Below are 15,966 nucleotides of genomic sequence, written 5' to 3' on the forward strand. Positions count from 1 at the left end.
AGAAGCCGGCCTTTGTCGTTCGGGGTATTGGGCTCTTGCTGAATTGCTTTCCTCCCCTGGTGGAAGATAATTTTGAGCCTCTGTGAAGCTGTATCGATTTTATCGGCAGATGGCCCTGGGATAGCATCCCACCTTCACCGTGGAGATTCCACTTGTTTAATGGGGTTCTGAAAAGCTACAAGAAAGAGCAGGTACATACAAGCCGCGTTTCCTTGAGCTGCAGCCTCGCATTCCAAGTCCCAGGCCCCGAGCGGCTACAGCCAAGACTCAGTCCCTCCCCACCAGCACATGCCAGCACACTCATACCCTTCAAGGGACAAAAAAAAACGGGGGACGGGCCTACACGGGGTAACCTCAACACTTCTCCCTTAGAGCAGGGCGGAGCTAAAGGAGGCACTCAAGACAGGAGGAGTCTCAGGATGAGGCATGAGGAGGCTGAAGCAGTGCTCAGAGCCTTTCCCTATGGTCATCTTGGATTTTCTACAGTGTCCAGCAGTGTTGTCCAAATTAGGGATGGGCGTGGGCTTCCCCACCTCTTCTAGCTTCCCCTCTTCTTCACACTTCTTCCCTCCTGTAATAATCCTCAGTATCTTTTAGGCAGCTTGGAATGAAGGAATCAAGTCACAGCGTCTGCTGTCCCAGAGTCGATCAGGGCCCGTTTCACCGCCTACCTCCGACTTTTAGCATCTTCTAGCGTCTGTCAAAAGCATCCCGGAGCTTGGGGTTTCATTGTCACCTGAAGCCCAGCAAACACCAGACTTCAGAGAGGGAGCAAGGGACCTTCTTGGTTAAGAAGGATTGTCATGGATAGAACTCCTTTCATCATTGAATGGATTTTCTAATCTGTTGTATTCTTTCGGGCCAGGCCTCAGCTCTCTGTGAGAAACCAGGCAGTCCGTGTGCTTAGCCTGTCTCCCTGGTATGGCTGCTCATTCCCACGCTTTAGCTCGGCTCACAGAACCCCTCAGTGTGGCCTCTCCCGCACCTCTTTCTTTGTAAGCCGGTTCCAGTGACATTGCTCACCAAACACAACACTCCCAATAGGGAGTGGCAAAAGATTGACGAGTTAGGGTAGCGAGGACTCGTGATAGTCAAAAGGAACAAACTGGATTTGAGGGATAAAATGATCCAAAGCGTGAGATACATTCTGGGTCACTCATGAACCAAGCAGCGGCATGAAATCATTTTTACGTGAGTTGTTTTTTTTTTTTAATATCCATCCGACAAACATATTTTAAGATAAGTACAGACCATGAGAGCAAAAGCTGCACGAAGCTGAGTTATGAGGGGCCGGCAGAGAGACCATGGCTCTTCACAGACTCACTTCCAGTAAGTAGCAAGCTGAATGACAGCTAACCCCTCTAGATCCAGACTTCTTTGGCCCGTACCCAGGTGGCTAATTTGCCTCTGGCTTTTTGGGAAAGTCAAATTTAGCAGGAACTGGGGACCAGGACTGAGTTAAAAAGGACCACACTGGAGATGAGCTCCCATTTTTCTCGAAGCTCTCTTTTGTAGGAAAGGTTAAAAGGACATGAAAGAAAGGTTGAATCTTTTATATCCTCACTCCCCTCCTCCCTGACAGGGACAGACATGAACTCAAGTTCTAACAGAAAATATAAATTTACCAAAAACAAAACTGTTAGAAACAGGGTTCTCTCTCTCTCTCTCTCTCTCTCTCTCTCTCTCTCTCTCTCTCTCTCTCTCTCTCTCTCTCAGGTTTTACTAACTATGCCTAAGCAGATCTCACTGCTGGGACAATCGGCCTCTGAACCTAGGCTATCAGGCCTCAACTCAGAGGCAAAAGAGGAGGCCCAGTTAGCAATTAATCTCCAGGCGGACCAAATGCACAGGCTCCAGAATAATTCCATAAGCACATCCCCCCCTCGTCACCTCCCCCTCGCTCACAAGGTTTCATTTTCTAATTGTAAAAGCTTTTTGGCATGGGGATGTCGTTGGCGAAGAGAAGAGGACTCAATTTGGCCCATCTCTCCAAAGAAGACATGGGGACAAGGACACTTCTCCAATTAATCAGCAAATGCCCGGCTCTCGCATTCAGGCCAAAGGATCAATTTACATAAAGCTACTTCTTGAGATGAATTTTCCTTCCCTTCCCATCCTCTGCTTCCCTCCCTACCCCCTTGTCCAGCCAGCATTAGATATGCTACTGGATTTCAGATTGACAGTGTCAGCTACGACAATCAAATTAGAGATGAAAGCCTCAGATGGCTGCCAAAAAAGAGGCAGAGGAGAAGGGGGTGGGAAGCAGAATAATATGTCAAGCTCAGGGGAGGGAAGATTGTGTGGAAGTGAGCCCCGTTTCCCCAACTGTGAGGGGCAGACACATTGCCTCCGACAAAGGAAAGAAGAGTGTAATGTCACCATTCCTTTTGGTTCAGGTGAGCCCTGGCCCTATACAAGGCTGATAAGGCAAAGATCCCGTCAAGCCTGAACCTTGGCGTGACACTATCTCAGGTACAAAATTAGGGACTTTGCAATCAGATTTTTCAGCATCCAGTTCCGGCACATCCAAATTTCAATCTGATAGGCGCACAGGGGGTGCTCGTTTGTGGTGACTCTGGCAGATGCCCAGTGATGTGCATACACAGGGACTCTAATGGGAACATGGTGACAGGCACGGGGACCCAGATGGGTACATGATGATGTGCATGCTTAGAGATTTTGACAGGTTGTGGTTGTTCTACATACACAAGACTCTCATGGGTACCCAGTGATGTACGTACACGGGGACACGAATGGGTGATAGTGATGTTTGCACACAGGAACTCTGACAGCTACATGGGGAGGTACACGCCCACAGGCTGAAATGCAGTAGTTCTCAACCTTCCAAACGCTTAGACCCTTCAATGCAGTTCTTCATGTTGTGGTGACAACCCCCACCCCATACAATTATTTTTGTTGCAATTCTGTAACAGTAATTCTGCTACTGTTCATGAACTGTCACATAAATGTCTGATACCCAGGATATCTGATTATGCAACCCCCGTGTAAGAGTCATTCAACCCACAGGCTGAGAACCACCGCTCTAAGGTACACAGTGTTGTATAAATGCAGACTTGGACGGTTTCACAGAAATGTCCATGTGCATGGGTTCTGGAGGATCTACCTTGCTGTTGGAATCTTGCTTGTGCTTCCTGGGCCACTTACTGGTATGAGGAAGGCTAGACTAGAAAAGGAGGCATAATTGGGCTGCTAATGAGCACTCCCCAGTCCCATCTAATGCAACCACCTTGCCGCTAAACTGTGATAATCCTAGGGATTAGTGAGCTGTGGAGAAGAAGCTCAGACCCCGCATCCTTTGCTGCAGATGATCAGCCAATTATAACGCTGTTCCGTTAACAAAAGAGAGCATTAGTCGGAGTTGCAGAGAATAATTAAATGAAGAAAGTTTTTGTTTGGACTGGGAGCATTAGTGAACCCCGTCAGCCCTGGAAGAGCAATAGATGGAAAAACCGTGTGATTGGAAGGAGGTCCTCAGTCCTAGTGATTGAATCGTTTCAAGCTGCGGCATGCTTCCCCGCCACCTGTGGGTTTCAACCCTGCCTGGCCATCCTCCACGGCGGCTGCCACACCCACAATCCTAGGTCCTACACTGGGCTCCTCTAAAGATTTGTCCCTCTGCATAGAGACCATGAAGCTGTACCTCTTTACCCTTACTGTAGCACAGCACCTTCCCAGCAGCAGGAAGTATCTAGATGTAGCCATCAGCCATTTAGAAGGTGACCCCCTAGTTCAATTTGGCGTGTATATGAACTATACATCAAATTTGAAAGACCCGGCATAAAAAAAAATCTCAGTAAGTTTTTTAACTGATGCCCTGACACATGATAATGTTTTAAACATATTGTTTTCAAAGTGCCTTACTGGAATTAATAACCATTTAGTTCATAGTTTATACACATTTCTTTAGTGTGTGGTGTGTGTGTGTGTGTGTGTGTGTGTGTGTGTGTGTGTGTGTGTGTGTGTGTGTCCAAGCATGCGAGTGTGTATGTGCGCGGGCACACACCACATGTGCATCACATACTTATAAATGGGGACCCACAAGACCATGGTGCACACATGGAAGTCAGAAGGCCTCTGGGAGTCTGTTCCCTCCTACCATGTAGGTCCTGGGATCAAACTCAAGTTGTCAGGTTTGGTGGCAAACACCTTTACCTGCTGAGCCATCTTGCTGACCTGTCACCCATTTCCTTTTCCCATATTTAATAGGACTAATGAAAATTTTTTTAGACTGCGTCTGTGGCTCATGTGACATATCTGTATGTCAGTACCCTAAGAGTTGACAGTCTCTGTCCTCACACGGTCATACACTTTAGCTTTCCAGTCAAATGAAACCTTGGGCCAAAGTGTCCTGTTGACTAGATAAGAGGCTGTGTGGTGTTGGTTTGTTGGAAATTAATGTGTGAGGCCATGCATCGGCCCAGTTCGGTGTCACGGCTCTCCACCGCCCTGGGTGACTTTTGAGTGTGTGCTCTATAGAATATATGCCTGGAAAGGGACACAAAGGATGCCCATGTTGATAACTGTTCAGAGCAAACCAGTGACCTCTCCATGCATGCCTTCTGCACCCACTGCAGCTCAACCAGATCATTACTTGAGGATGCACAACAGCTCCAATGTATTTGGTCCCCAGGCCCGGATCCTAGCCTCTAACTCCAGCACCGTAGCCAACTCTGGCTGCCCAGCCTAGGTCTCAACTCCCATCCACCTCCACCCATGATTTCTCCCTTAGAGAACCTTGTTGAACTCTGTAGGAAACTTGTCTGAGAGGCTCCTCTGAGCGTGTCCTAATCTAGCAGCAAGCATCCCTCCTGAGGTCTGGGAAAGTCCAGAGCCAAAGTTCTTAAGGTCTTCCTGCCATTCCTCAGGGATCACAGGGAAGGAGAAACACCTGCTGCCTCCTACCCTCCTAGGTCAGCCTCCTCAGTGAGCTTCTGAAGAGTCTTCCAAAGTACAGCTTCTCTCTCTCCTCTCTCTTCTCTCTCTCTTCTTTCCTCTCTCTTCTGTCTCTCTTCTCTCCTCTCTCTCCTCTCTCCTCTCTCCTCTTTTCTCTCTCTTCTCCTCTCTCTCTCTCTCTCTCTCTCTCTCTACACACACACACACACACACACACACACACACACACACACTTCAGACGACTCTGACACTCCATTCATACCACAAGCATTTTGCACACCACCAGCAACTTTCTGGAATATCTTTGCATCCAAGGCCCTGGATTTCCCCCAGAGACAGACTTAGATTTTAAGACAGTACAGTATGGCCTGTTAGCTTTGTACTCAGCAAGTGAAGAGGCTGGGGTTGAGAAAGCGCTTGCTTTCCATTTTCTGTGATGCCTAGCCTGATTTATAAGTACAGGTTAGAGGAGAGGGTTGAACAGATCGTTAAAGAGATACAGCCCTGTGTAACAGCAAAACTGGGATGTGATCTTAGTATCCGACTGGGCAGTGACCTTGTGGGAGCGAATCTTATGTGTTTAGAAGTTCAGCTGCAGGACCCAGCTGGTGTCTGGTGCAATCTATCTGGGGTGGGTCCCAGGGACCCACACTAACTTTTTGTCAGAAATTCTCGCATATTTCAGAGTAAAGTATACACAATGGGTGAATCTTTTTTTCTTATCACTCAGCCCCAGTAACTCCTGGCTAGATTTGTTTTATCTGTGTCTCCATCCAGTTCCCCTCTTCTGAAATATACTGAAGCAAAACACTCACCAGATCCTGAACGGCCTCAGTGTGTCTCTCTCAAAGACCAAGGTGAAGTGAAGCAAACCGTTCATGATATCACTCTCATTCCTGACTTCAAAACACTTAACAAGAGGGGTTGGGGATTTAGCTCAGTGGTAGAGTGCTTGCCTAGCAAGCGCAAGGCCCTGGGTTCGGTCCCCAGCTCCGAAAAAAAAAAAAAAACTTAACAAGATACCTACTTTTTTTTTTTAGCACCACCTACAGATTCTGACCAGTTGTCTGACAATGGGGGACCTGGGCCCTGCTCTCTGTCAACCATAGTTTATCCTACCAATGATTCTTCATGCCATTGCTCTGAAAGACAAAGCTTTAGTTCCTAATAAAGCCAGACTGCATGCCCGAAAGTTGTCGGGATTCAGGCTAGCATCTTTCTCTCAGGCTCTAAAAACTCAAATTAGTTTTGGATCCGGAGCAAAAGACAAAGCCAAAAAAAAAAAAAAAAAAAAAAAAAAGGAGTGCACACTTAGAGATGGGCTTTCTTCTTGTTGAAAAGCAAGAAGCATTAAAAACATTGTCCTCCGTTCTGGAGGTGTACGGGGCGTATTTTATACCTGTCAACGTCAAGGTGCCTGTTTCTTTGTGTCTACATTAGTTAGGAGTCTAAGATCCAGAAGGACCTGTGGTCAGTTCTGTTTGCTTCAGTGTTCTGACACTTAATGGGGTGTAAGACTCATCTCTTCTGGGGGAAACATAATGTAAACTGACGTTCAACCCACTGATCTTAAATACTCAAATGACGGTGGAGGTTTCTGGTAAGGTATAAGGAAAGGCAGAATACAAGCCTTGTTGATACCTTGCATTCACTTTTTAACATCCAGGTAGTTGGTAATGTGGGCTCCTCCAGTGAAAGTCAGAAGGCTGGAAAGTGATAGGGACTCATCCCCCTTCCCACCCCCACCCCCGACACACCGATGTGTGTTCTCTGTGTCCCTGACATAGGCTGCAGTTCTTCAGGAAGTGATTCCATTACACTATTGCCATCTCCCTATGACAAAGGAGACCACTGACTAGACATGCCCAGCCAGAGGGAGCCGGGCTGCTTAGCTGAGACATAAGCTCGGTTCTCATTTGATTTTGACAGTGACCCAACTGCAAATATATAATCTTGCTTATTAAGACAAATTGCCTGCAGAAGAGATTTACCTATTAAGATAAATCTTCCCTGAAGTCCACACAGTAAAATCCCCAGGGAATAATTTTGCCTCCACGTCTGTCCCTCCTGCCACATAGCATCAAGTAAGGAAAAACAATTCTTAGAGCAAAGTGATGGGTCCCCAGAACACTGTACATTCGGAGATGGGGGATTGGGGAGGGGTTTGCCGAAGGGTTAGTTTTATAGAGAAGTGGTGTTGAGAATACAAGAAATGTTAGATTTGTGGCTGGTTTGTCAGAAATCCTTAAATCCCTAAACGAGTTTTGATTGATATGTTCATCGCACCAATGGGAAAATTCCCGCCCACTAGGCAGAGGATGTGAAAGTAATTTTAACATATATTCAGGCCAGAGAGAATCAGAGCGGTAATCCAACACCCTGATCCCAAATTCAATAATAGGTCCAAATATAAACGCGTTTTATATCACTCTCTGCTTTGGTTTGGCTAATCGAGAGCTGATGGATTTTTTTTTAACACTGCTGTATGAAAACACATCATTGAGTAAGTCTCCCGTGCAAAGGGATTGAGGCATTGGACAACGGAGTTATAAACCCCATTGACTACTTCCTGTGCGGGCTCTTAATTCCTGTTCGGGGAGTGATGTTTCAATCTGCTACCAACTTTCAGATTGAAATTGTCTTTGAAGCTGTCTTATCAGTGGGTCCAGCCCGCTAGGGTCTAGGCTGTCTGCTGGCTTCTGTTCCCAGCAGCTTTTGACTTAACTGATGAGTCTCGTAGCTAGGAACTCTTCAGCGATTTGTCCTCGGTTGCGGGTATCATTCACCCTTACAGGAGGTCAGGCGGGGCCCGGGCATTTGAATTCTCTTGGGTGGTCCCTAACCGAGGACTGTCTGGAGCAGGGCTTCGGAGGCCAGCCTGCTTGCTTACTTGCTCCCTCACTTTCTTGCTCTTAGGTCCAAGACCTTAGTAAGTCTTCATTTGTCTCCTTCTTCATGCTGACCCCGCCTTACTGCTTGCTCTCTCCGATATCGGAGTCACATATATAGATATATAGGGGGCAATGTTAATGTGCTGTTTAACCTTGGAGTCCTGATTTCTCGGCCAGTTCAACCTTTTCCTTCCTCTGTCTCTTTTCTTCCTTCCTTTTTCTTGTATTGAAGAATAGATTTTTCGTATAATATATTCTGATTATGGTTCCCTTCCCCCTACTCCTCCAAGGTCCTCACCCCAAAGGTGATTTCGGGTCATCCCCCTCCCCCAACACACACACACACACACACACACACACACACACACACACACACACACGAGTCCTGCTCCACACCCTTTCTGTCCCTCCTTAACAAAACAAGCAGGAGTCTAAGGAATACTAGTAAAACAAAACAAACAAATCAGAACAGAAAAAAACGAACAGAAGAGCCAAAGAAAAAGCACAAGAGATTCATAGACAGAGACACACATGTTTGCACACACAGGAACCCCATAAAATCACAAAAACAAAAGCCATAATATATATGCAAAGGATCGGTAAGATTGTTTTAAACACCCTGATTCAGCCTTATGAGATAAATGACCTCCAAAGCTGCCTTCGAGTTCGGCCATCTCCTGCGTGCAGCCTACCCTAGAGTCCTTTGTTTCCTCAGTGAGACTCCCTTGAAGAAAAATTTTTATTGGCAAGTGGTTATCAACTGGAGAGAGATTCTGGGTTAGAGGTGGGGCATGTGTCTCCTCCTCTCAGCCCTAGGACCCCATGCCAGTGCATGCTGCCACCATTTCGTGTGTGTGTGTGTGTGTGTGTGTGTGTGTGTGTGTGTGTGTGTGTGTGTATGTGTGTGTCCTCTAACCCCTCTAACTCAAACTTCTTTCCACCTCTTCTTCCACAGAGTTCCCTGAGCCCTAATGGGAGGGATTTAATGGTGACATCCCATTTAGTGTCTCTCACTTTCTGGGTGTTTTCTGTCTGTCTGTATTTGTTCCCGTTTGCTGTAGGAGGAAATTCTCTGATGTGTAGAGTGAAGCACTAACTGGCTTCCCTGACTGGTCTCAACCTTTCCCTTGAACCAGTCTCTGTTGTTCCACCAGAGATGATCCAGACTCAAAGATAGAGAGTCCTGGGCAGACAAGGGCAGTGTTAGTTTCCCTCAGATTTTATGAAGGGACTACTAATAGCACTCATGTGCTCTATTCTGTGCTCAGTTTTAAGTACGTGTAATGCGGGGACATTTTTTAGCTACATAGGTCCAAACCTAAATGAGGGAGAAACTCAAGAAAAGCACAGTTTGCAGAATGTTCCCTGTGCTCCAGGGGCACAAAGCGCTTTACACTCGTCCACGATTTGTCCTCACTATTGGGAAGCTGGTGGACTGGTAATCCTGGTTGAAAATGAGGGGACTAAACCAGAGTATTGAAGCAACTTTACTGATCATATAATGTAGAAGTCATGCCATGAACTCCAGAAAGGAGCATTCACAATGTTTCTGGAAGTTTCCATCCTTTTTATAAGTTTATAATCCTTTGTGTTTGAAACCTCGGAGTATATGCCCTTACCTCCCGTCCCCATCCCCATCCCCACACATAAACTTCCACTTAACACAGACAAGTTAGACTGAGTGAACCCAGAACACATGGGCCCACAGGAGTGTTTTCACTCTGCAGGGGTAGGGGGTGGACGCAAGGACTGTCATTCACTGTTTGTCCCGAGAACAAAGCATGCCTGACATTGCGGGGAGAGCCCAGGAAGCATTTCAAAAGCTCCTCTGGAACTAGACAACCTTTCAATCCATTTATCAAAGTGTCCCCGGTCCCTGTTTCGAGGTAGATGAAACAATAATAAATTTGCCAAGAAAGTTAATCTGTGTCCAAAGCATTTTAGTAAATTAAAAAGGCTGGGGGAGGGCTGGCTGGATGTGGGAGATGTCCCGTCTTGCCAACTCCCATTTGACTTAGTGTCTCCTTTAATAAGTCCTCTTTGGTCCTGTGTTTTGGGATGGAATAATCGGATGGTTAATCATTTTCCGGAAGCTGGGAAATGCACTTTAGCTAATGTACTTCTCCTTAGCTTTCAGAGGCCTAATTATTTAAAAAGGCACCCTGATCCATAGCCCACTTCCCACCAAGAACGCCTTCCTGGCCTGCCATCTTTCTTCCTGGCACCACCACCTCCGCCACCCCCCCCCCCAAAAAAACCCAGCACACTTTGTAGAGCCCAACCTTTCTTTAACTTGTGTCTCTCTTCTGATTGAGGTTTAAAATTTTTTTCTTTCTGGTCATTTCTGAATATATATTTCTCTTGTGAAGGGTTAGATCCTAAGACCCAAACAAGCAATTGACCAGAACTAGACTCTTGGGCATCATGGATAGGATTTGTTATTTTTATTTAATTGTCAGCCAAAATGGTCGCTCCTGTCTGCCGCAGGGATCGTGCTTAACAATAGCTCCACGCTCAGACATCATGCCGAGATAAACACACTATTAGGAAGTCTCACAAAGGCCCTGGGATAATTGTAAAGGGATGGTTACTGGGGGGAAAAAAAAAAACGAAGCACCCAGGCCTGACCCTCCTCCACGCCCCATCAGTAACACCATTAAATCTGTCGGTTTGTCAGCCCACTGGAGGTATTTATGAAATCAATATACAATCCCGTAGATGCATGGCTGCGGTATTGTTAGCTGGAGAAAGAGAGGCTCAATGGAAAATAAAATTAATAAAATTTACAAGCGGATTGTCACGGGGAACGGATAAATTCCCTGCCATCTTAACTGTTTTATTGAGTCGGGATGGGGTTTGGGGCTGGGGTAGGGCCCGCAGTGACAGGGAAAGAAAGCTGTGCCTTGTCCTGGGTTCTCTAGAGTAGGAACAAAGCTGGGTACATTCGCAGGAAGGATGTGGTAGTCAGAAAAAACGAAGCATCTGTTTCACCCAAACAGAGTGTTGCCCATGGGTTGCCTATGAGAACTGTCTTCCTTCACCACACTGTCTCTTTCTGTTTAAGCACCGTGAGCCTATCTTTTCACACACACACACACACACACACACACACACACACACACACACACACACACACACACACGAGTGAGGCACAACTTCTGTGTCACTGCTATGCTCGCTACTTTGTTTCCCCCATATGTTTTGGCATGTGTATCCTGTTCAAACTCCTCTACTGCCCTTTCAGAAATAGGTACCACCTCCTTCCAGCTTCCAGCAGTGGTTAAAGCTGTCAGTTCTAAACCTTCTTCCTATTTGATTTCCTCTCCCTTCCCCTGATTTTTCTTTTCCTCATCGGCCATTTATCAGACGTGTGGCCAGGTCCTGTCTCCCTAGCAGCCAGAGATAACAGAAAAGGCTAAGAAGTACTGGGCAGACGCTTGTGGTCTGGAGACTGGCTTCGACAGGAAAGACTGGGCCCATTGTGGCTGCTGGAGCCTCCAGTGCCGCCCAGATGCCTGGTGGAAATTGCATTAGTCGGATGACAGGACCTGGGCCCCCTCTGTGGAGACTGATGGAGAACAGCTGAGCGGCCTGGGTGACACTGCTTGACCTCTGCTGTCATCGTGGGCTTTTGTTCAGTGCCCCGACTCCAGGCTGGAGCCCTGCTCATTGAATCAGGCCTGGCTGGGGAAGCCTGCAACAGAGCTCATTATGCACCAGAATTTATTTACATTGGTCGTAAAAAGGGGAAGCTGAATTTGAGGTGGGGGAGCACTCTTCTAGGAAGCCCAGAAGTGTCTGGGACTCATAGGTGCACCCAATCCCAATAGTTAAGTCTTGATTTGGAGCCTAAAAGTAGCCTGAGGCTAGCCCAACTGTCCTGAGGTTTAGCCAGCTGTTTCGAGCATGTGTTTGCTTATCAAAGAAGTGACAGAGGACAGGGGAAAAAAAGATGATGTCTCTCTTCTGCTTTCTGGTTCCCCCTCCTCCTATTTTGCAAAGTGTCCCTATAGACTGCCGGTGTTTCCGAAGAACATGGTGGGCTTGCCCTCTTCTTCCACCTATGTTTGAAGTTCTCTGTGGCTTTCGAGGAGGTGCCCTCAAAAATCAGCACATGAGCACCCATCATAAATCCATCTGTAGGAGAACTCATGGAGGATGGGTTTAATCTGTGACCAGTTCTCACTGTAGGACCTAGTGCCAAAGAAATGCTGGGGCACTACCCCAAGGACGGAGACAGAGAAACGTATCCTGCTGTTTCTCTTTAAAAAGAATTCTTCTTAACGTTTTGTGTGTGCACACGTAGGTGTATGCATGCACAGGCACACAGCGTGGCACATATGTGAAGGTCAGAGGGCAAATTGCAGGAATCTTTCCGCTTCTTCTACCACGTGGGCTCCAGAGATGAAGTTCAGGTTGTCAGGTCTGGTCAGAAAGCTCCTTACCGGCTGAGCCATCCAGCCCATCCAATCCCGGCGTCTCCTTACCTGACAGAAGTCGAGCCAACACCACACCACTTAACAATGCACAGCCATACGAGGAAGCATAAATACTGTTCGACCATTTAAAATGCTGGCATCGATGTGTTCGGCAAAGACGTGGACAGATGTTCTCAATATAGTATGCGAGAAAATGGTTTAGAGTAGGCCGTATGTTAAGAGGTTCTGTCGTTGAAATGTATATACAGTTTGTATAATTGGTGGCAGTGGTTATGTCTATGGTGTTCTCCCTTCATTATTTGAGGGGGTTTTCTTTTCAAAATGCCAGGTGTGTATATGAGTGTGTGTGTGTGTGTGTGTGTGTGTGTGTGCATACGCGCGCGCGCACACACACACACACACACACACACACACACACACACCTTTGATACCTGAAGAAAACATAGTCAGGCAACCTCATCTCCACACATGTGCCCACTTCCCACCATCCTTCTTGGAGATGTCCCTGCAACATGTGTCTGCACAGAAATAGCCCTGCCGCTTGCAGCATTTGGCCGAGCTGCCTCATGTGCCTGGGGCCCCCATGGGTCTTTATGGATTGATTACTTACTGAGATTCAAGTAGGCTTGAGGTCTAAATGAAAACAAATGCACGTGTTTGGTCTAGCAAAAATAAAAAAGAAACCAGAGAACGAACCGAACCAAAAAGGCCTACGTGGTTCCTAGAGAAGAAAATTGGGACTCTAGAGGGTACATAAATCCTTGGAGAAGATTTGGGTTGGAGCCAGCCACACAGGGTAACCCTAATACCTACTTCGAAGCGGCCGTTGTGTTGACATCCCTCCATGCAGAATGAGAGGTGGGACCCCCCAGTTTTGAATGGGGTGTGTGGAAATGCATGAGGCCCTCTGTCCCTATCAGAAAACCCCCTGACCAGGCTCAGTTCCAGCCCCAAATGCCAAGCGCAGAGAACTTGATTGTCAAAGACCTGCCCAAGAAATGGGAGGTTAGTTTGTGAGGGATGTCTTACAGGGAGGGGGGTAAGAATCTTGTCTGGGAGGTGCCAAAACCGAATGGGGTGCAGTGTGCTTAACAAATAATGTGTGTTGTCCTGGCTCCTGGCCTGGAGGTGAGAGACCACCCACAGTGCCTGCCCTGAAGCAAGTGGCTCCCACCTGCACCCCAGCACCTGATAACCATTTCTGCAGAAGTCTCCACTTGCAGAACAATGCGCAGGCTTCTAACAGCCAGGGGGCCTGAGACTAAACAGCCCCTCAGGCCCTTCTGGTGGGATTCACAGGCCGCCTCCCATGCGGGGAATGTGCTCTGGGTCTCTAACTGCTTTGCCTCTTCTCTTCTTGTTTAGAGATCTGAGCGAAAACCAGATCCAGGGCATCCCGAGGAAGGCGTTCAGGGGCGTCACGGGCGTGAAGAACCTGTAAGTGCTGGTTTTGTTGCTTTGGTGCAGACAGCTCGATCAGGCTGTCTGGTCAGGGTGGGAGTGAGAGACAGGAGGGAGCACCTGGTGGCTCAGAAGAGGGAGCCCTGTTCTTCCCAGGTCAGGGCCTGGCTGCCCCCACCATGCATGGCTGTGGTGTCGGCTGGCTTCTCCAGGGTCCTTGTGTGTCATGGGAGCATTAATCTGGTACAGGTTTTCTGTGCCTTGGGAAGATGGAGGGGAGGGAGAGAGGGAGAGAGGGAGGGGGAGAGGGAAAGAAGAAAATGTCTCATTCATAGGATTTCATGAATTCAAGCCCTAAAGACAGTGCTTGTGTGTGACAGCGATGACGGTGATGGTGATGACCTCATTGTTAGCAATGGGGCTGGTCACCAGCCCCTTATGAAACAGCATTAGAATTTGTGTGCCAGGACCTTGGGGACATGCGCCCAAGTCCATTCCTATTGCACTTGACTTTCATCTGTCCGCTCCCCACATTTTATTTTAAAATCATTATTGATTGGAGGGAACATCAAGAAATCATATCGAGGTCCCTGTACCAGTTCCCCAGTAGTGACGTTCTCAGTAACCCTAGTCCCATAGACCCGAGCCTTCAGACGTTAATCTCCTATGTGCACATTGGTTGCTAGAGCAAGTGTGAACAGCTCTGCACGGTGATAGCATGGGCACGTCCACACACTGTCACCATAGTCCAGAGGCAGACTTGTCCTAACACTCCATGTTTGAACTTACCTAATTACTGTGATTCTTGTCCTGCGTGAGCTCCACCGTTCCCGGGGCCTTGCCTTGAGGAGGCATGAGCTTTCCGAGTCTCTACCCACATGGCCGTACCATGGTGTCAGAGCATGTTTTAGAGAAGGGCACGGAAATATGGTCAGGTTTGGCTGAGCAGTCGTGTTGCCCACCAGACTCCTTCATTAGCTCAACGTCAACTGAAGCAGTCTTATAAGAGACCAATAGGAAAAGAAACAAAACAAAACAAAAGTAACAAAAAACGTTACAACTGTCACTTTCCCCTGTAACAAATGGGGAGGGGCGTTAGTTTACTAGCACAGACAGGGAGCTGGTAATGGCTTCCAGATGCAGGCCATCTCGGCCTCTCCCACTTCCCACTCTGGAGGCTGGGGACTGGACCGGTGCCTCGTGAAACCGTTGGTATTTAACAGGTAAAACGCATAGGAATCTTTGAAAGGTGAGGGTCTGGGGTGTAGAGATGACTTTGCAAGGCCTCTAGGTGGGCTGCCCGCTCCTTCCTCTGGGAGCATGAAGGGTGACGCAGGGGCAGCCAGAGTGTATGAGTGCCTCTGTAGACATGTGAGGGCCTTGAACAAGCCAGAGCTTTTGGGCTGGAGACACCAACAAATAGCAGGTCGTATGAGCAAAGCCCTACTCCTCACCCAGGTATGGCGTCTTTACCAGCTTCCCAGTATTTTGTTTCTTGGATTCTAAAAATCTTAGGACTGTCACAAACCCAGACCAATTACATCGTCCTAATCAATATCCCAAACTATCAGGGCAAACAGAGGTCTGGAGAAAGACAGTGACTAACCCAATGTCTACCAGCTTCCTGACGGCTGAGCCCCAAGTTAACATTTCTCCATAGAGAGAATGATCTGTGTGGTCCCGTGGTGGTAATTTTACATGGATGAGTTAACAGACACACTTTAGTCATGTATAAACTGGGTTGTGTAATTGTCAACCGCATTTATTATTCTCGGGAAAGTCATTCAGTCCCACTGTGGTTCCTCGTGGCAGCGAGAGATGGGGGACTTTACCTTCCCCATGGAATATCGGCAGCCATGCGAAGGCCTCTGGGGTGTGGGGTGTGTGTGTGTGAAAGCTTCAAAATCCCCAAGTGGGCCTAGCAAATGCTGTCAGGCCTGTCGCCTTGACAGAGTGTATGCAAATACAGAGGAACCAAGCATCTTTTATCCGAAAGCCTTGGGACCAGAAGTGTTTGGAGTCTCAGGTTTTGTGGGTTTTAAAATGTTTATGTAAGAGACATCTCAGAAGCAGGACGCAAATCTAAACACAAAATTCATCCGTGTTTCATATATACCCCACACCCACTGCTGGGAGGTCATTTCCATACAGTAGGTGGCGGCGGGGTTGGTTTTGTTGGTTTTGTTTTTAATTTTGTGCATAAAATCATTGGCTGGTCTGGAGTTTTCCTTTGTGGTGTCCTGAAGAAAGGAAGGAAGGTTTGAATTAGGGGTGACCTTCCTAGTTATAAGACTCGGGACCTGGACATAGGATTTTTCTCC

The 15,966-nt window shown here is 47.5% G+C and overlaps 1 protein-coding gene across 1 annotated transcript in view; it reads left to right on the forward strand.

Moving 5' to 3' along the window:
- Slit3 (slit guidance ligand 3) overlaps positions 1 to 15,966 on the forward strand; it is a 584,776-nt gene that overhangs the window by 375,840 nt on the left and 192,970 nt on the right. The window contains 1 exon segment of the mRNA NM_031321.1: positions 13,610 to 13,681. Coding sequence (NP_112611.1) covers positions 13,610 to 13,681 — 72 coding nt within the window.

This window comes from Rattus norvegicus, chromosome 10 (assembly GCF_036323735.1).
Source record: "Rattus norvegicus strain BN/NHsdMcwi chromosome 10, GRCr8, whole genome shotgun sequence".
NCBI classification, from domain to species: domain Eukaryota; kingdom Metazoa; phylum Chordata; class Mammalia; order Rodentia; family Muridae; genus Rattus; species Rattus norvegicus.